Source organism: Melanotaenia boesemani, chromosome 6 (genome assembly GCF_017639745.1).
Source record: "Melanotaenia boesemani isolate fMelBoe1 chromosome 6, fMelBoe1.pri, whole genome shotgun sequence".
NCBI lineage: Eukaryota > Metazoa > Chordata > Actinopteri > Atheriniformes > Melanotaeniidae > Melanotaenia > Melanotaenia boesemani.
The window spans coordinates 17,906,869-17,926,896 of NC_055687.1; the positions used below are offsets into that span (position 1 = coordinate 17,906,869).

The 20,028-nt window shown below is 37.7% G+C and overlaps 1 protein-coding gene across 2 annotated transcripts in view; it reads right to left on the reverse strand.

Moving 5' to 3' along the window:
- The window catches only part of rprd2b (regulation of nuclear pre-mRNA domain containing 2b), a 27,935-nt gene extending 8,037 nt beyond the window's left edge, over positions 1 to 19,898 (reverse strand). The window contains exons 1-9 of one of the 2 annotated variants that reach the window (XR_006010681.1): positions 19,694 to 19,896; positions 6,602 to 6,731; positions 6,296 to 6,477; positions 5,132 to 5,184; positions 4,895 to 5,021; positions 4,200 to 4,375; positions 3,760 to 4,045; positions 3,387 to 3,629; positions 43 to 207 (exon numbers count right to left, since the gene is read on the reverse strand). Coding sequence is in view for 1 of the 2 variants with exons in the window: in XM_041987349.1 (XP_041843283.1) it covers positions 43 to 207; positions 3,387 to 3,629; positions 3,760 to 4,045; positions 4,200 to 4,375; positions 4,895 to 5,021; positions 5,132 to 5,184; positions 6,296 to 6,477; positions 6,602 to 6,731; positions 19,694 to 19,889 (1,558 nt within the window). In the remaining variant the exon portion in view is untranslated. Of the gene's footprint in view, positions 1 to 42; positions 208 to 3,386; positions 3,630 to 3,759; positions 4,046 to 4,199; positions 4,376 to 4,894; positions 5,022 to 5,131; positions 5,185 to 6,295; positions 6,478 to 6,601; positions 6,732 to 19,693 lie in introns of both variants that reach the window. The other variant, XM_041987349.1, reaches the window with a different exon arrangement.
- Positions 19,899 to 20,028: the final 130 nt, after the last annotated feature.

Consider the following 20,028-nt stretch of genomic DNA (forward strand, 5'->3'; position numbering starts at 1 on the left):
AACAAATTGTAAATCATATACAAAATGCCATTTATGTCTTACCTGGTGTACTGGTTTTAGACAGCGCACTGAGGATCCCCTCAGGGGTGATGTCAACACGTGACAGGATGCTGGCCAATGCAGGGCTTGGTGGAGTAGCTTTGGAGGCTGCCGATTGGCCAGTGGGCGTAGTGGGTGTCCCAGGAGATGGCCGAGGTGACGGATTGGCTGTCAAGAGGCAAGCAAAAACAGAAAATAAGCTCAAGGCCACTGAAAAAGGGCAATATTTTACAGTTTTACCTAAAAGAGAACCAGCTACCTTTAATTTCATTATGGTCTAAAAAAAAAATCTTATCAAAATAATTAATTTATCCAGCTAACAAGTAAGAGCTGTATGTCTAAAGCCTTGTTTGTATGCAATTTTCCCAGAGATCAATTTTGTCGTAGTAAAATTTGTACAACTGAAAAACAAGTCCAGGTTACCACCACCCGGTTGAAGTGGGTGACACACATTTTTGGGCAGAGGAGTGTGTTATGCATGTGTGCATATGCTGGTATGATATCCTCTTAGCTCTCAACAACAAACCTTTGAAATATTTACAAATCTTTGTCACCAATCTGAGGAGAATGACTTGGAAAAAAAAGGGCAAGAACAGGATGTTGTTATATATTGTACGGGCAAGATACACAATATTCTGCAACATTTTTTTTTTAAATAAAGAAGAGCAGCACAGATAAAACCAAACATTAACAGAAAAAAAATAACAGACATCTTTCCATTACACACAACCCAGAAACACACTATACAGGAGATTGCCACTGGTCTCAAAGCTCCTTACTCCCACATCCTAAAGCAGGCTCCCCAGCCTCACCCAATCCAGTAGAGAACTCCATTTCAACCACACAAACCAAAACCAAAACCACCACCCAACAAATATCCAGGGCTACGGGAATGGCAGCTTCAAGCAGAGAATACTGTGTACAGCACAAGACCACAGATTAGCGATCATACAGACAAAAGGCAACAGGAGGTATTCAGCAAACACTGCAAATATGGACAGCAGTTGATTGACATGAAACCCTTCACAAGGGGCAGCATATGTTCCATGAATGGCTTTTTCAACCCATTAACGTTCCACGTCACAACAGAGAAATCAGTCATGATTGTTTTAAAGTATAGTGCAATAGGTGACGATTAAAGTTTGATGGTAAAAGAGGAAAAAAGGAGTAATCAGAAATCATAAGTAAAACAATGGCTTCACTTCAGTTAACTGGAACTAGTTTAAGCTTTTAGCTATTTATTTTTTTTATCATTTATATTATTTAATTGTAGTTTACATTTTCATTCATCTGTTGCAACAGAAGGGAGTCCCAATTTAAGATAAATTAAGACCATTTCACACACTTAGAAAGATATGCTCAGAAAGACATGTTATAAATATAAAAGTCTGACCTTCTGGAAAAAGCAGCAGCATGTCATATCTACTGCAACAGGAATGAACCATGTCCTCTACCTCAGCTAGCCCCACCATGTTCCCTTTTCAGCCACAACATGGCCAAGTTCCAACTTGATGCTTACAATGACCAGTCTAGTGCATCTTTATTCACTTTTTACTTTAGGAAGACAGAAAGTTCATGCTTACCAGGCATAGGCCTACACATTGCCTGGCAGTGAGAATTACACTGTGTGTATCAAACAAAGAAGAAACAAAACAGATACTAAGAGATGCTGCAACAGCAGCAAAAGCTCGAAGCCTTGTACATTCCTGCTTAAAATTATTTATCACTTTAAATGTGTTGACTTTTTTGCATTTTAATAGTTAAATCAACACAATTAACTGATATTAAGTCAAACCTTATTGAAAAAAATGAAAAGGCATTGGCATCTAAATATCAGTTTATCACTTTAATCCCAATAAGCTCATTTCTAGAGTAAGCAAAAAGCTAACTGAGCCACGTGACGTATTCCAATCTTCTCTAGCGTTAGTACACACCCTAACCATACTACGGTATTCTATTGGATCTGCTAATACACACTGCTGATCATGCCTTAATCTTTAAAGTTGTTTAGTCTGTCTAAGAAACTTTTGGCCTTTCTTTGTTTTTATTTCCTTTTATTCACAAGGTAACTGTCACTGATTTTTCACAAGATCTGGCAACACCAAGTTCAGCAGAAGGTCAGGGCACACTTGTTGGAGCTAAAGAGAAACCAGAGTAATGCTCCATGTTATGAAAAAAAACTATATAAAGGCTTTTGCTGGGTTTTTAAAAAATCTGTGGCAAAAGGAAATGTAATCTGGGCATGACCTATTAGTTAGACTTTAAACCAAAATATTAAAATATCCCATCTGTAACTCATTAAACACAAAAAAGTGGTAAATATATAGTTTTTTAAATAAGGTGAATGGCTGAAATACTGATTTGCCAAAAAGGCCCAATCCCATTTCTCTTTGTTACCTCTTTCCCTTGCCCCTTAAAAATGGAGCTAGAAGGGGTAGGGCTGAAAGTCAACCCCTTCGAATTGGGACACCCCTTCAACAATCACATACGTCATCAGTAGTCACTAAAGAACATTTTGCACTGGAACTGGAAGAAATTTTAAATAACAAAACAAAAACAATAAATAGAATGGACTCTCAATCGCTTTAACAGTGAATGAAAAGCAAACACAACCAAAAACAAGTATGATAGAAAATAAAGTCTCTGTTCTATAAACAAAATTGGCTTTCAAAAAAATATATATAAAAAAATATTAAACATGGGTCTCAGACACGGAAAACCGACAAAACTGGCAGTTGTATAAAAAAAAACTTGGAAAAATATACTGCGCATTGTTGCTGTTTGTGAAGCTGAGATTTCTCCCCTCATCACTGTCAGACTGATCTATGAGCAGTGATGAACCGCGCTGCTGCAACGCTGCGTCTTTTTGATACCGGCCCAAAAGTAATGCGGTCGAGCTACTCCACAGTGAAACCTGTTGTCATACACAGTCTATGGTAAAGTAAGATAGTGGCTTTTTTGTGTGCGTTACCCTGCACCTCAAGAAAGCGCGATGTACGTAGAAACACTTGCTTTCTCATATAGAACGGGAAATTTTTCATAACCCTCCGTTTGAAAGTGACAACTTTCTACTTTGTGCTTTTCTGCGATAACCACGCCCACTTTAAAAGTCCGACCAATCACACAATACTTCTCAGAGCCCCACAAGTAGAAAGTTCTGTTCGGAGGATGCGTCAAGAACAAGCCACAACACATGAGCGGGAACAAAATGACGTCATTTTGTTCTCGTGGCCTCGACAGCAAGAAAAACGTTCTCGCCTCTCGTGACGTATGTACCAGGCTTAATACACCTGTAGAAATACTGAAATGCATTTTGACATCAAGTCTTCTCCCAACCCCAAACACACCTGTATTCTTCATGGCAGATGTCAGTGAACTGAGAATAGAGCTAATCTTTCCCAGGTCCACCTTGGCCAGATTGACTCCCAGAGGGTTGGTTGGAGCAGTTGTAGCTTTAGCAGATGTGGGAGTCATTGGGGCAACTGTGGCAGAAGCACTGGTCTTAGAAGTAGGTGTGTTTGGAAGCTTTGCTGGTGCCTCTGACTTTGAAATCTTGGCAACAGCAGAAGATGGCTTGTCTTTCTTGTTATCTGTAATTAAAAAATAAAATCCAATAATGAGATATGTTTACAAATGACAACAAATCAGTCTGCAGCTTCTTACAGATTTATGTAAGGAGATATTGTATCACAGTGCAACTATAAATCTACAGCAACAAACCTTCTACTGCAGCATTGTTTGCCTCTTCATCAGACATGTCCATGTCCTCCATGTCTCTGTTGTCACTTTGTGTTTCTCCCTCATCCATTGCCTTGCCATCCAGCTCTGGATCCACCTGAGCTCTTCCAACGTCTAATCCCAGAAAGGGTGAGTCAGAGCCGGTGGGGGAGGGGGCATCTTCAGATGGAGAAGGGAGAGGAGAGTCTTCAGGTCCTGGTAGTGTTGACTTGAGAGAATCCAGTTTTCTTTTAAGACTGGTCACCCGGTTGGCAAAGGCATTGTACGCCTGAGGGGAGAGACAGTATTGTAGATGGAAATGGAAATGACACCACAGCATCACCAAAAACAGCTCAACTGTCCAACAATTTTATATAAACCAAAAATAAAAATATTTCTTTGCTTTTATATTTTTCCATGGTGACCTTGAACACATCACTCACATTAGCCACGATCTTGACCTCTTTGTACTGCGTCTCATAGAAAATGTCTGCATTTCCCAGAACGTCCATCAGGGGCGGCCCCGTTTTCAACTCCTTCTCCAGGAAGCTGACAAACTCCTGCAACTTCAGACTGCCATCCTCAAAGTCCTTGGCAAACTTGTTCCCTCCTGCCTTGTCTGACAGACAAAACAAACAAGTAAGAAGTTAAACAAAAAAAAAAAAAGATTCCTTGGGATTTTAATATTATAAGACTATGTCAATGTAAGCTTTGAGGTTTTTTCTATTTAAATCATGAGACACATATTAAACCAACAGCTTTAGGTTAAGTTGCTGAGCTCAAGACATTACAAAAAATAAAAACAGAAGCAACGTCTCATTTCAAGAATAATATTCTGCTTATTCAGGGTTATTTACAGAAGCTGTTTTTACTGAAACAACTTTCTGCTGAAGAACAATCGAAACATCACACAGACATCTGCAGAAAAAAGATAAATGGCTACATAGTTCATCTTTTTACTCCTGTAAATTTAATGGGTGTGCAAAACAATTCAACACTTTCAAATGACTTTTACAACTTCACAAATTATGTGTGAGAATTTGTGTTTTGATGGGTAGTTAAATCAAATATTACAATTTGAAGCTTCAGAGGAAAACAGATGTGTGATGATGCAGAATCAACCTGCATGTGTTCTGACCTTTAAGTCTTTTGAGGGCCTCAGTACTGCAGACGTCCACTCTGAGAGCTGCAAGCTGCTTCTCCCTGAACTCTTCTTCGGCAACAGCTCGCTTATATTTTGACAACTGTTCAATGAGGGACTGGGGCTAGAAAAGAGAATAAAAGGCAAATGAAAAAGAATATGTAACATAATCCTTGGCTGTGTTACAGACAAGTACTACTTAAAGGGAGCTCAGATAAAAAAAAAAAAACTTACTGTGAACTCTGCAACGATCTTGGACTTCAGGTCAGCTTTGGTACTGGTGGTGGCTAGAGAACAACAACAACAAAAAAATCAAAACCAATATTTAATGCATCAAGAAATACATTTTTAATGTACAGAGGTGTGATCAAATTCGTGACGTTTATCCTGTTGTCCATGTTTCTTCATATATGTGACTTAAATAGACTTTTGCAGAAGCTCTAAAGGCGGAAAAATTAAAATGAAAAAGACAAAATTTTACTTGGTTATAATTTTTTTAGACATATGACTGAATAAGCATAGTGCACATCTGAAGCCAATCTCTTTATATAGTAATAATTGCAGACGAAAATGCCTGGTAAGTGATGAGCAGTCTTGTACATCAACCTGGAGGAATTTTACAGAATCCATTTGTGCAGAACTGCTACAACTCTGGGATGATGGGTTTTCCTCACATGAACCTTCTTAAACCTATCGTCTTCTGATGATACTCAGTCCACCAGATATCCTCACATTGTCCTTCAAAATTTGATGCCATAACTATGAATTCATTGTTCCATCGAAAACAAATGAAGTACAGTTGTACCAAATCATACACAACTTTTACAGAAGGACAAGCTTCTCATGCTGGAATCCAGCATACGGTAGTTTCTCTTTCTCTGAACAAAATACTGCTTGAATAATAAAAAAAAAAAAAAGCTCTTAAAGTTTTTATTAATCTTTCCACAAAACTGCTTTCAACAGCCACCTGACTTGTCCACAGGGTCTTTAGCAAACATCTAACAGTGTTTCTTTTTTGGTCTGAAAAGGTTTTCTCCTTGCAGCCCTGCCATCTCTACGGGTCCTTTTACTTCCACCACTCACAGACAATACTATATACAATACTAGATCATTTTTCACACCGAATAAATGACAAATATTGATAATGCATTAACCTGATCTTTGATAAAGACCTCTTTCCTTCTTAATACACACTCCCAATGTCTTCTCTTACAATTGGACCTTATGTGTGTGGTGTTTTATGATACATCAAAGACCACAAAATTAGGGTTTTTAGTGCAGACATCATGGAGGAAACTGAAGGGAAATCTTTAAAGCACCCATGTGTAGCTGTACCTGAACCTTAAGGATGGTACTTTTGGATTTGATAAAAATAAACTCAAAAGCTAACAAACTGACCATTTGCAGGGGGAGTTTCCTTTAGTTTCTCCTTTTCCTTTTCCTTTTCCTTTTGTTTCTCCCGCTCCTTTTCCTTTTTGTTCAAGTTGGCTTTGAACTGGGCAATGACCTCCTCAGGATAGATACTCCTCTCCTCCCAAATTGTAAAGATCCTTTCCACAGACTTTCGAACTTTCCCATCCCTAAAAAAGCAAAATGACAGCACAGTATGGACACATCAGTGCTGGCAGAGAAGTTTTCATAAGAGGAAAAAAAACAAGTGCAACACTGGATCACATTGTACAGCTGAAAATTATTTGTACTCACTTGATGAGCTGAGCAGCATTAGGAAGGACCTCCGAGAAGGCTGAACGAAACACAACGGCATTCTTTCTTTTGCAGTTTTGTATCACATCATTGGCAAGATAGAAAAGGTTCAAGCGATGGTTGTTGTCAGCTAGAAAAAAAAGGAGCATAAGTAAGAGATTCTAGGGATAATAGAGTTTGAGGTTAGTCCCAACAGGAACCACAGACTGACTTTTCAACAGTGAAACTTTCCTGTTTATCAAACAATTCTTAGAACCAAAGGCTCCACATTAGCACCATCTCTTTAAATCTTCCAGGGTTTAATTTCATTTGGCTAAATTTTATTTATTCTCTTCAAGCTGATCAGTGTATTGATCATTCTGTCGTTATCTTCCTTTTCTCTGATTTTAGCAGAACATTTATTTTAAAACAGCAACGCTCTACTTGGAAATAATTGTTGAGCTGTTTTGTGTGTGTGTGTAAGAAAGCAAATATATTTAACTATTCTTGGTTTGGCTAATCGTTTAATGTTATTGACTTTATCACAAAAAAATGGGCTTTTAGAGGAATCAGCCACTTTCATACCTCATCTGCTGCTTTAGCAACAGAGAACAACGTACACCCGTCCTCACTTAGCCACAACCTTTTTGCCTTTGCATCCGCTACACCTCTCCATCTCTCTGAGGTGGCATGTAAAATACACAAACAAGATGTCTGTGCCAGGCAGCAAGAAGTATTGTATATTTTAAATAAACTGTTCTTGCACAGAGTAATAATAGATTTTAACCAGTCTCGCAAATAAAGGAATAATAAAACAAAAAAATAAAATAAAACTGAAGAAAAGGCAATTTTGTAATATTTAGGTTGTTTTTTTAACTGGTGTTTTATTAACTGAAACAGCAAAAGTGAACACTTGTTAAAATTGTTTGGATCACTGTTCAACTGATATAATCAGCTCTTCATTAACTCACTTTCATTCATTTCAAAGACTCAAAAGCCCAAATCACACAGCTGTTAAGCCACATCAGCACAAATAAGACAACCTGCTACCACACAACCGTTCCCTTTTAGATGCACACAGAGGAAAGAGAGTCACCTTAGTGAAAGCTTATACACAGCAAGTCAGCGTTGTGGAAACAGTTGTTAAGAGCGGTGCATCTTAATGCGCTAGCTTCGCCCCTACACATGCATGCTAACTCAACTGTGACGGCCTCTGTTGCTGGATCAGAGGGCCAGTGGAGCATGTTCCAATTGTTTTTCAAAGAACTATAAATATTAAACTCCTGTCACAACCATGAAGAGATCATTCACTATGGGTGTTGATTTAATTCATCGTTTTCTAAGATGCATTGTGAAGTGGACATGGGTGATTCTGCATTAACAGAACATATAATCGATTATAATAATTTAATGTATATATTCTGCCACCGCTTGCATGTGTGAAGTGATCTAGCTGCTACAACAGCTCGGAAGAGCCGAGGCTGAATCGTCCTGAAACTTAGGAAAATTGTAAAACTAAGCAAACATGCACAAAAAAAACATAAGCATCTCACTGAAAATACATTCATTGTCTCAGGGAAATCGTGTAAGACCACACATGAAAATGTACAAAAACCGATAAGTTACCTTAAGGCTAACGTCAAAGGAAAATACCACTGAGAAGCTAGTTTTTAGCATGCGCTAACGGACTAAAGTAATTAAAACAACATTGTCCATAAGCAAATGTTTACCTCAACAATATTTTCTGGGTTCAATTAAAAATTGACTAGAATACATACAGGTAAATGTTTTCTGGCTAAAAAGGAGAACATGAAAAACATCATAACTTGTCTGAACTGACAGAAAACCGAAGAGACAAAACACACTGTTCAAAAGCACAACATTTTTTATGTCACATTATAATAATGTATCTTTATTTTCCAGCAATGGAAAATTAAAGTTCATTAAGTTGAAAATAACATAATTGTGATGTTTGTCAATATCAAGACATTCAGACTGACTTCTCAAATATTTGTAAATAAAGAGGGAAGTCATAATTATCCCACCGCTTGAATTCGTTGATAAAGAAAGTTACAATGTGCGGGAACAAAGAAACCTGAGGATGCAACACACAGTGAGTCATCGCTGAATCAAATCATTTACAAGAAAATCTAATCAAATAGTGAGATCAGTGAAGATGCACACCCCTACCATTCACAGAAAAAAACATTTTCTGTGAATTGCACTATTCGCACACTGAAGCTGACTTTGCAAAAAGTCACTTGAGAAACCTTTAAAATGTCATTACAAGCACAATACGACACAAGCACAAAAAGAAAAGTATCTGAATTTCAGCCCGACTATTAGTTAAGTTTCCACAAAATGACAGAGTACTACTGTAGAAGACTGCTTCTGATTAGTTGGCAGTCCAACAGTAATTTTCAGTGCAACATTTATTTATGTGCACTTTAAACATATAGTTTAAAATGCTTTAATTAAAACACATGAAATACATTTTACACATGAAATGCAGCTTGACATGTTCTAGACTTCATTCATAGAGCCCTAAAAGTCACTGTCAGTATGACTTTATCTCTCACTGATGTTGTTGAAACATCCAAACACACATTATACTGACATCTATGCAAAAACAGTCACCATTACAGATAAGCTGATAACCCACTATCTTATAGACTAATCCAGTGACCTGTTTGTGTGTTGCGCCATCTTGCAGTACCGCCATTACTCAAGTGGTAAGACCTGAGTACCTTGTATCTGCCAACATGGACAACAGCATTGCTATCTGGATGGACATTAGACAACGGTCTACGGTTATTGGAATCTTATCTTGAGACCTCAGTAATTCTTTCATTTTGAATTTTTCATATTAGTTAGACATTGCTTTTAATAACTGATACTCCACACTGGAATATAAAACACTAATCTTATTATAATAAGTTATCAAAAGTTGGTAAAGAAATTGCTTCAAACTTTTGCAAAGGCTGTTAGTTTCCCATTTTGTCAGATATTTGGCATAGTTTTGTTTTAACCTGTTTAGGCTGCGGGACACTGATATACATGGTCTGTTTGTGTTACTGACTGAATGATTTTTTTTTTTCCTGCTCACATCATAATGTTGCATTTCACAATATTTCCAAAATTTAACATTAACTCTTAGCAAACCCGCAGCTCCATGTCTTGTAGTCCTTTAGCATTGACTAGCATAACTACGGAAGTGTGGAGCTGTCACAAATTAAAAAAAAAGGGACATCGTCAAGTTATAACGCAATAGTTTTATTGTAAAAAAGTGAAACATATCACGTCATAATGTGATAGTTTTATTGTAGAAACGTGAAATGTGTAATATAAAACGTCAAAATGACATGAGTCAGGACGTGATAAATGTTTACAGTTTTGGCATATGGAAGTACACAGCAAGCTAGCGTTGGTTATCCTTGCTAGCGACTAAAAATGAAGTATATATTTTGATAAAAGCTAAATTTAGCACTTTGCTAAATTGGAGGTTAAATGTTTTGGACCTTACCAGCCAATGAATTTTAACATCATTAAAGCTGGGAAAAACAAAACTCGCTTCAACCCAGAATGATTCATGAGGAAAACATGGCTAACTGCAAGTGTGGCCAGAAAATTGCTGTTCTACTTTCCCTTACCTGCTCTCTGGAGGACACTACATGGACTACACCAGGACTCAAAGATTTCAAACATCTTTTGGAACATCTGGCTAAACATGACAGCGGTGGCTCGCATGTCGAGAATGCTCTTAAAACTGGGTTTGCTTGGCAGGGCTAACATAGCAGCACAAATAAATCTACCCAGAAACGTATCACTGAACTACACAATCAACAAACTGAAGTAAACAGGTACGTGCTTGGGAGAATTATCACATGCCTAAAACTCTGAAGTAAATGTGAAATCGCAAATGAATCTGCAGATTTGGTCTCTGCTGCAGTTGATTTATGACAACAACCTACAGGATGCCTTATCGGAGACTGTGTCACAGCTCACAATTATTATCACAACACCATGATCACAGCTGAGTCAACCTGGAGCTAACGGTAGCTAACCAGCTAACAGAGGTAGGCGGGCTAAAACTAAGGCGCTATGTTAGTCAGCTAATAAAGGTGGTTGTGCTGCACTCTCCCTTCTTGCCACGTATATTGGATACCTGTCAATCAAAAGAACTAATTAACCCCAACCACTGGCCCCACAGTGTCCCACAGACAGCAACAATCTGCATGAAGTAAACGTCCATCATCTGTGCGTTCACTTTTTTTTTTTTTAAACCACAATTAGAGTTTTCCACTGCTGTTTAAAAAGCCATGAAAAACATCTTAACTTCCATATTCTGTCTGAAATGACTATGGAAAGACTGAAAGGATAAAACACACTGCTTTACAGCAAGAAATTTTGATAACAATTTCATATTATAATGATGTTTCTTGACTTTCTGGCAATTGAAAAATAGAGCTCAATAATTAGGTTATATAATATCATTTACACGTTTAAGATGCTTTTCCATATCAGGACATTCAGATTGACTTCTGAAATAATAAATAAACAGAGTGATCGTTATTATCTGACTGCTTGTATTCACTGATAAAGAAAGCAGCAATGTGCAGTAAAAAAGAAAATTGAGGACATAGTGATGCACCGTGATACACAGGGCTGGTTTAAAGAAAATGTTGATTAATTGTTTTGAATCGATTAAAATGAAATAAATCCATATCGACTCATAAAACTTGGGACATCGATTTTTTTTTATACGTCCCCTTTTCAGGTAATATGACCTTCTCTTGTGTGACTTACAGAGGCTCGGCGAGGTCTTAGCATATATATACACACCAATAGTTTCCTGTGTTGCCTCCATCCAAAACCTGCTTCTCTTGCCGAGATAATGTCAAATTTAGATGTTTTCATTCACCACTGTGGATTAAATTAACCCGGAAAGTATTTTGCAGTGTATTCCCACTCACATTAACAGCTAACGCTAAGACTGTGGGCACTGCCATGTTCAACAACAGGAAGTGATGTCACCACGCCGGTACTTTAAAATACATCTGAGATGGTCATTTAAAGTCACATTTCTTCTCAAACAGGTTTACACTTAGTCCTTTTATCAAAAAGTAAACAGTCTGATGCTATTTATCAGATTTACATGACAGCATGTTATGGCTGCTCTCTGTGTCCACAGCAGTGAGCACACACACACAGACATGTGCGCGCACACAGGTTTCCATCAGATGACAGAATGCATGCGTCGGAAAACAAGTCAACCAGCTGAAAATCAGACAAAAACATGAGCGTTTTCTAAATTGATGACGGTGAAGGTGAAGATGGAAGCAGTCTTGCTCCAGTGAGGAGCAGAAGGAGTATTTCTCCTGGTCCGGTGTTACATCAATAGCATCATAGTCGTCATCACGGTCGTCACGGAAAAGCGCACAGCTGAACAAGCTGAATTTACGTCGTTTTATTAACTCAACAAGCTATCATTATTAACAATTTCTGAACTTCAAGAATATTTAGAGTAACTCCAAAAATGGTTTCATCAGGACATTTAAAAACTGATTTTTTTCTGTCTCGAGTATCACAGCTTTTCTGGCTCTAAATCTGGGGAAACACTGTATGGTTATGGTATTTCAGAAATGCATGTAGATGTGTCAGATCAGACTATTACAGTAACCCGATTAAGCTCAAATAACTGAGAAAATTTACTTGACAATCAAAATCAGTTAATATTTAACATTCAAGAAAAATAGGTGGTGTTACACAATTGGCTGTAAATCAATTGATATTGAATTAAATCAAAATTGAATCGAAATAGGCTGTTGTGAATCAAACACCCTAGTGATGTGACGACACCCTAGTGGTGCATCGTTAAAATCTAATCGTAGACAAGACAGGGCTCCAGACTGCGACCAAATGGTCGCATTTTGCGACTAAAATGTGAGACAGTGCGAGTGAATTTTTTAATGTACTCGCGCAATGGCGACCAATACATTTACCGGTCTTCTTCTTGTAGTAGTTATAATTTAATTTATTTTGTCGCTAACAAACTTTTGCTCCCCTCTTCAGCCCAGCAGTTCACAGTAGTGTGCAAATTAGCTGCTGGTTTGCCGACTCTAAATTCAATACGAGAAAACGAGACTTACATCAACGAAGAAGACAACAGCCAATGTGCGTGTGAGCGGGGACGAACGAAAACTGTGTCTGACTGGCTTATGTGTGGAAAGAGACGGGTCTTGGGGGAATTTATCATTCCTCAGTGTTGCCAACTTAGCGACTTTGTAAGACCCTTCTAGCGACTTTTTAAAAGAAAGCAACTAGAGACAAATCTAGCGACTTTTTCTGGTATTGTTGGAGACATTTTTAGAGACTGACGTGAATGAAAGTAGTTTACTCTTCCCAATGAGGAGTGGGTGCTACGCAGACCCCTCCCCCGTCTAAAAGCACTCATACGAGGCTTGGTCTTCTCGCAGCAGCACACAGCTGCATTCAGAGCAGACGACGTTCTCCTCTGTTTCATGTCCAGGCTGAAAATTAAATGTACAAAGCTGCTGCTGGAGGATCCTGCGTTGGTTTACCGCCAGAGTAATATCTATTAATGAAAGGTGTGGACAAAAATATTTAAAAAGTGGTGTGACATGTTCCAGACTCCTAATTAAAAAAAAGACAAAATACACTTAAAAAAAACTGAACTAAAAAATAAGGAAAATATTAACAGAATTCGTTTTTTATTTATTTTTGCTGTTCTAAATATTTTTAGGTTGTCTTTTTTTTTTAAATCAATTTTTGCCTTGTCTACTTGGTTCGTATTAATGCAGCCAGTAAGATGTTTTTTTCATGTGGTTTTCAACTGCTACACAAAAAAATGTAAATAGTAAACATTGTATTTTCTGAATTTATAGTTCAAGTATTTATCACCAATACAGTGAAAATGAGAGGAAATGTGAATAGTGTGCGCCCCTAAATTTTCTGCTTGTGCTCCTAAAAATTTAAGTTAGGGGCCACTATGCTCCTAGTAAAAAAAGTTAGTCTGGAGCCCTACAAGATAATTGTAACTGAATCCTGAGACCAGCAAAGATGCACAGCCCTACTTCTGGTGTTTTCCCAGATTAGCCTACATGATGTAAACTAAAGATTTTAGCAGCATAACTTTAATGCTCTCTGCATAACTGACCAAGGTACCACTATGAAGTAATTCAGCTGTGAAAATGTGTCTTAAATCTTCACCCATCTTCGCCACGTGTGCAAAGTGAATGTTATCGACTTCATTTATTTTTCTTTTTTTTTTTCCTTTTTGAAAATAGTGAGTTTCTCTGGGGTAAAGTTCACCTAAACTTATTTAGCCACAATAACAATAATGCATCACACAGCACATTGATTTTTTTTTTCTTTTATAAAATTTGTTCTTATTACACATATTGCCTCCTAATAAAAAAAAAAGGCACATCCAACATTTTAATGCCCTGCTTTGTTGGACTGGAACATTTTTTTCTTTTTATATTTAGAATATTAAACGTGCACCGATTCTAGAAACACAGCTAAGACCTACGGTGTAAACAACTCACTAGAAAATAATTGCAAGTTAATAGCGGTGAGCAAAGCCATTCAAGAGAAAAACAAGTCACTGTTTTTGTTGTTTATGGTGGCAAAAATGCCACCATAAATACCTGAAGAGCTTTTTCATCACATTGCTTCAGTCAAATATGAGCACAATTCTGACATAAAGTATAAGATGAAATTGCCTTTTTAAACACACTGCAAAGTAATGTCTTTGCATTGACCTGGGGACAAGCACAGACTAAATAAATTTTTTTAACTTTTAGCTGTTTTGGACAGACCATTTTAACCAAATTGAATAATGCCAGCAGCCAGAAATAAATGATGATCTACACATTGCAACAACCTTGTACTGGCACAGCTCTACACCGGGATACAAAGGTTCAAGCAGAGCACAGCAGTTTAGCGTGCTTCATCTGCATTAGCTTTTATTATGCATTGTTCTGGGAGCAGTGATGCAAGATAAAGAATTTTTTTTTTTAACTGACTGAAAGACTATGACCATATAACAAAAACAAACCTCCCACTAGAGTTCAGGATTTTGATCTATAAAAAGCAACCAAAGATTTGCTAGGTTTTCAAGAGGTGAGTGGGTGGGTGGGGGGTATTAATATCTATATCTTAGCGGTAATATAGAGAATACTGTATAGAAGAGTTCCTTAATTGGTTTGTTTTGGAGTTTTATCAACATAACTTACATTTATGTTTAATAAACAGATGTAAATCTCAGGATACGGATGTGCAAATCATAATAATAATTTCAAGATGTAGTAAGAAAACAAAAGCAAACCCAAAGTCTCTTCTGTTGCCAGGCAGCAACTTGCATAGCAGCTCTGTTACACCAATGTATTAGTGTTTAAGTGAATAGTAGTCAACAGTTCTCTCGGCAAAACTACTAACATTAAAAGGCACTTTATAAACCAACAGAGACCATTTGCCATTTTCAGTTTGGTATAGTAGTAGTAGTAACCTTTATTTATAACCAGGAGAGTCAATTGAGAATCTATTCTCATTTTACAATGACGACCTGGCGAAGAGGTGACAGAAAGAGGTACCCTATTTTCCGAAAAGACATGGTATTTAACTACACAATAGCCCACGAAACAAAAGGCTAAATATATGTCCGGTACGTTAACGTAACACCAAGGTTTCCTCTAGGATGTTTTAAACTGTGAGGGAGAGCTGGTCTTATTACACTTAACTAACAGCTGATTGAGGCACTGAGAAAATACAAAAATGTATACATCACATTTGCACAACTCCACTGCCACTCAGGATTCCAGACTGCGACCAAATGGTCGCATTTTGCAACTAAAATGTGAGACAGTGCGAGTGAATGTTTCATCTACTCGCGCAATGGCGACCAATACATTTAACGGTCTTTTTCTTGTAGTAGTTATAAATTAATTCATTTTGTTGCCAACAAACGTCTGCTCCCCTCTTCTGCCCAGTAGATCACAGTAATGAGCAAATTAGCTGCTGGTTTGCCGATTTAAACCAACTTCAATACAAGAAAAGGAGACGAACACCAACAAAGAAGATAACAGCCAATGTGCGTGAGCAGGGACAAACAACCACTGTGATTGGCTTATGTGTGGAAAGAGGCGGGGCTTGGGGGAATTTAATATTCCTCAGTGTTGCCAACTTAGCGACTTTGTCTCTATATTTAGCAAGTTTTCAGACCCCTCGAGTGGCTTTTTTTTAAGCGACTAACAACAAATCTAGCGACTTTTTCTGGTATTATTGGAGACTTTTGGAGACTGACGTGAATGAACGTAGGTTACTCTTCTCCATGCGGAGTGGGTGCTACGCAGACCCCTCCCCCTATATATATATATATATATATATATATATATATATATATATATATATATATATATATATATATATATATATATATATGTGTGTGTGTGTGTGTGTACTTTTTGTCCCAATTATAAACTCAAGTCTTTTCCTTTTTACTCATTACTGGACTGGAAATGTTTGAGAATTTCTAGAGTGGTGGTATGTGTCAACACAAATAGGGCTGCAACTAATGTCTATTCTGATAGTTGATTTGTCACCAACTGTTAAAACAACTAGTCGACTAATCGGATTATGTATCTCAATTATTAAATGGCACATATTTCACTACGTAAGCAAGGTCCGCTTTACAAATCTCACATGTATTTAATTTATTTTGTAAGTGTAATGAGAAGTAGTCCCAGACTTTTGCCGTCTTCTGCTGCCGTTTTGTTCCCTGGTTGGCCGCCATATTTTTCCCCTGGCAGACTTTATTGGGCATTTGCAACTCTCAGCAGAGACAGGGAAAAAGACAGTCTCACTCTTTTTTTTTTTTTTTTTACCGACAATAGTTGACGGTTAAATTCACTGTCGACTTTTCAACGTCGACTAATCGTTGCAGCCCTAAACACAAATGTCCAAAGCCTTTGCTCGAAAATTTCTTATGGACATTTTCAACCGAGTATTTAATGCCTGTGTGTGAGTGAAAGTGTGTGTGCTGGTGAGAACCACTGTTTCATCCTGTGTTTTGCTGATCTATAGGCTGCCCTCCACTCGTTTCTTACTACTGTGGATATGTGCAGAATCAAAGGAGCTTAAATAGAAGCAAATAATCTTCTATTTTTTGGTTCTTGATGTTTCATCTTTGATATGCAGAGATTTTTGAGTTCTGATCAGTTTGTGGGAAGTTTCTGCTTAACCAACTGGTTAGAGGTGAAACGTCTTTAAAAACCAAGAAATGAAGTCCAATTTCCTTTATTCAAGCTTTTATGATAAACAAGACCTGAATAACTGAGAATTTATACCAATGAAATGTGCAGAGACAACTGATAAACATAAGTAGCCTCAACTATTCTCAACTTGGAATAAAATCATGATTCCCAACATGCAATTTCTGCATCACATCCTCTCTCGTGTATACTCTAGACAGACAATCCCCTGAACCCTCTCCCTCATTTTTCCAGCAGTGAGAGCTTGTCTCCAGCATCAAGAACTTCCAACAGCCATGACATTCATCTTTGCATTCACAAAGATCAGTGATCAAGTCACAATCAGTTGTAAAGTGAGCATCACCCACTTATGACAGAAAAGCACCCTGTATGATGCAACTCATAAATTCCAATGATTTTATTTCTTGCTTCCTACAAAAATGTGAACCCAGTTTCCATTATTTCAAAAGTAAAACATCACAAGTGAATCCCAATACTAAAACATCACATTGCCAAGTCAGATTCTTAGATGGATGCTGATTAAAACCCAAAAAAAATTGTTTTGTTAAAACAATAAAGATTAAACTTGTCTAAAGTCCTTTTCCAAGAAGACCAAATAAATAAATAAATAAACAAACAAATAAATAAATAAATAAAATCCTGCCATCATCCTCGAACACTTGTTTTCTGTCCTAAACTAGAAGAGGTACAATCAGTATATACTCCTGAGCCAATCTTTTAAGTTTTGGTTGGCAGTGGCAGAAATGTGACACCCAGGCAGATGTAAACATTCAGTGTGTTGTACTCAAGCTAAAAGAGAAATGTTGCCAAAATAACCTTTAAAAACCTGCATTTACTGGACCTAAAGCCTCACAGGTAACCGAGGAGAGATCCAATGTGTCGATAAAAATAATAATTCACGAAGGATCCCCAGGAGCTATAACTGAAATAAATTAAACCTGTGTTCAGAAGACATACAGATCTTTTGAACACAGGTAATAAACTATGTTAGACTGTTAAAAGGCACAAACTAAATCGACATCAATCAATGTAAACAATATTTGAACGGTGTTAATATCAGTTTCTCGCAACCTGAAGAAAACAGTTCATATAATTTAGAATTGTTAATACAATGTTTAAATGATAAAAATGGATAGACAAATTAAATCTTACATCTATTTGAGCTTTACTTAATTTTTCTGTCGACTTTATGACTGAATTTTACTTGCAGCTTATAATCATAAAAACCTCCATTACTTCAATTTAGCGGCTGAAACAGATAACAGAAGTGGAATATAAAGGCTTCAACCATAAAGCTCCTCACTGAAGAAGGCACCAAAGGAAAAGCTCTTGGAAGGGCAACTTAAGACTTTGCTAACTGGCTATGGAAGGGGAAATGACCGGCAGCCCATAAGATACACCCAGGTCTGACCAGCCTGCTGTGGGCCTGCCTCAGCATAGGATGTCTAGTCATATGAACAATGTGAAGGAACAGAAATTATGTGTTCTCGTGGTGGAAATGTCACCTGATGGCCATCTCCAAAAACCCTCTGAAATGACTACTTGTGGAGCAAAATACCACTAGGAATTGTATCGTTTAGTCCCTTTACTTAACTCAAAATTTAAATGCAAGCATGTGGTGAGTCAGAAACCAAAACAAGACATACATCAATATCAATCAAGACATCAATAGATAGTTTAAAGAAAACCTAGTGAAAGGGATTTTAAAAATTTCAGTTTAAGCTTTCAGTCATAACATCAATAAAATAACAGACTGAAATTAAATAACTTATAATAATAATATTGGTTTTATCAAGACAGCATAACTTTTATCATATCATAGTTAGGGTCAAACCAGTAGATCAAAACATCCTAAATGTGGTTGCAAATGACTGATATTAAGAGAAGCAGGTCAATTCCCTGCACATTTTTTATTTATCTGAGGAGGGGGTCAGGCATGTCAGATCCCCTAAATAAAACACACGTCTAACATCTGACAGACTCAGGTGATGTGGTATGGAAATATCAACTAATGGAAATAAATTAACAAGGACGTTTAATGAATGACCATGGAAACCTGACTGGTTCAGCAACAGATGCTTATTAAAAATCACATTTGTGAGTTTATAAATGCAGACTGTAGTGCTCAGAGGATATAGTTCAATTCAGAAAGCTACAGGGTTTTACTGTAAAGGGCATATATTATTTACAACGGTTATATTTTCACACGCCGTCTTACTCCTGAAACACTTTGAAAGGCTGGCTAAATAAATAAATGCACGGACTTGCATTATTTTGTTAACGTGGAATGTCAAGTCAGGTGTGTCCATAAAATTATTAACTAGTGCATCACAAAATTAAGCGTACGCATTAAACGGTTAATTCTTGAAGGGAACTCGGCTTTAAGACATCTCAAACAACAAGAAATAATTTCCAGCAACCAAATTCTAAGTCAACGCAGATCCCGTTTCTTTGTAAGTTCTGGAAATAAGTAGTGCAGCGCATGGATGGATGGGCTAATCCAGACCATGCACCCCAACAGGCCTAACTGTAAACAGTGCTATCAGCGAAACGTTAGCCTAGCTAGCGTTAGCGGCTAATTTTAAGAAGTCGCAACAACGTCCTGCGTTTGCTTTAACATATGTTAAGGAATTTAAAACTTTCAATAATATTTAAGCGGTGCAATTTCCAGCTTTGTGCTCCCCGCAAAGTTGTGGAAAAAAGCTACAGCTGAACTCTGCATGCTGATCGCAGTAATGGGAGAACTGCATTTGAATTAGCTGTTTAGCATTAGCATTTAGTATGCTAGCTAGCGGCTTAGCCTCGATGGCAAGCTACTCACATTTCTTGAGCCACTTCATCCAATGGCGAACGACAAGGCCGTGGTGTTTCTTGTTTTCAATGCACCAAGATGAGAGTCCTTGTATTGACTCCATAGTGTTGGATACTCCTTGAAGCCGCCGGTCCAACGACGCTTCCAGACCAGCGGTAGAGCTTCGAGCTCCCTGTCCACTTGCAGCCCCTGAACCGGCCGCCATCTTTCCAGCTCTGTTTGCAGATGATGGGGATGAAGGAGCTGGCGTAACGATGAAGACTCGGGGGTGGGGGACACGCCCCCGTGTTTTACTTTCTTATGAGGACTTAACTGTAAGTCGTTGACAAAACTGCACGAAAGCG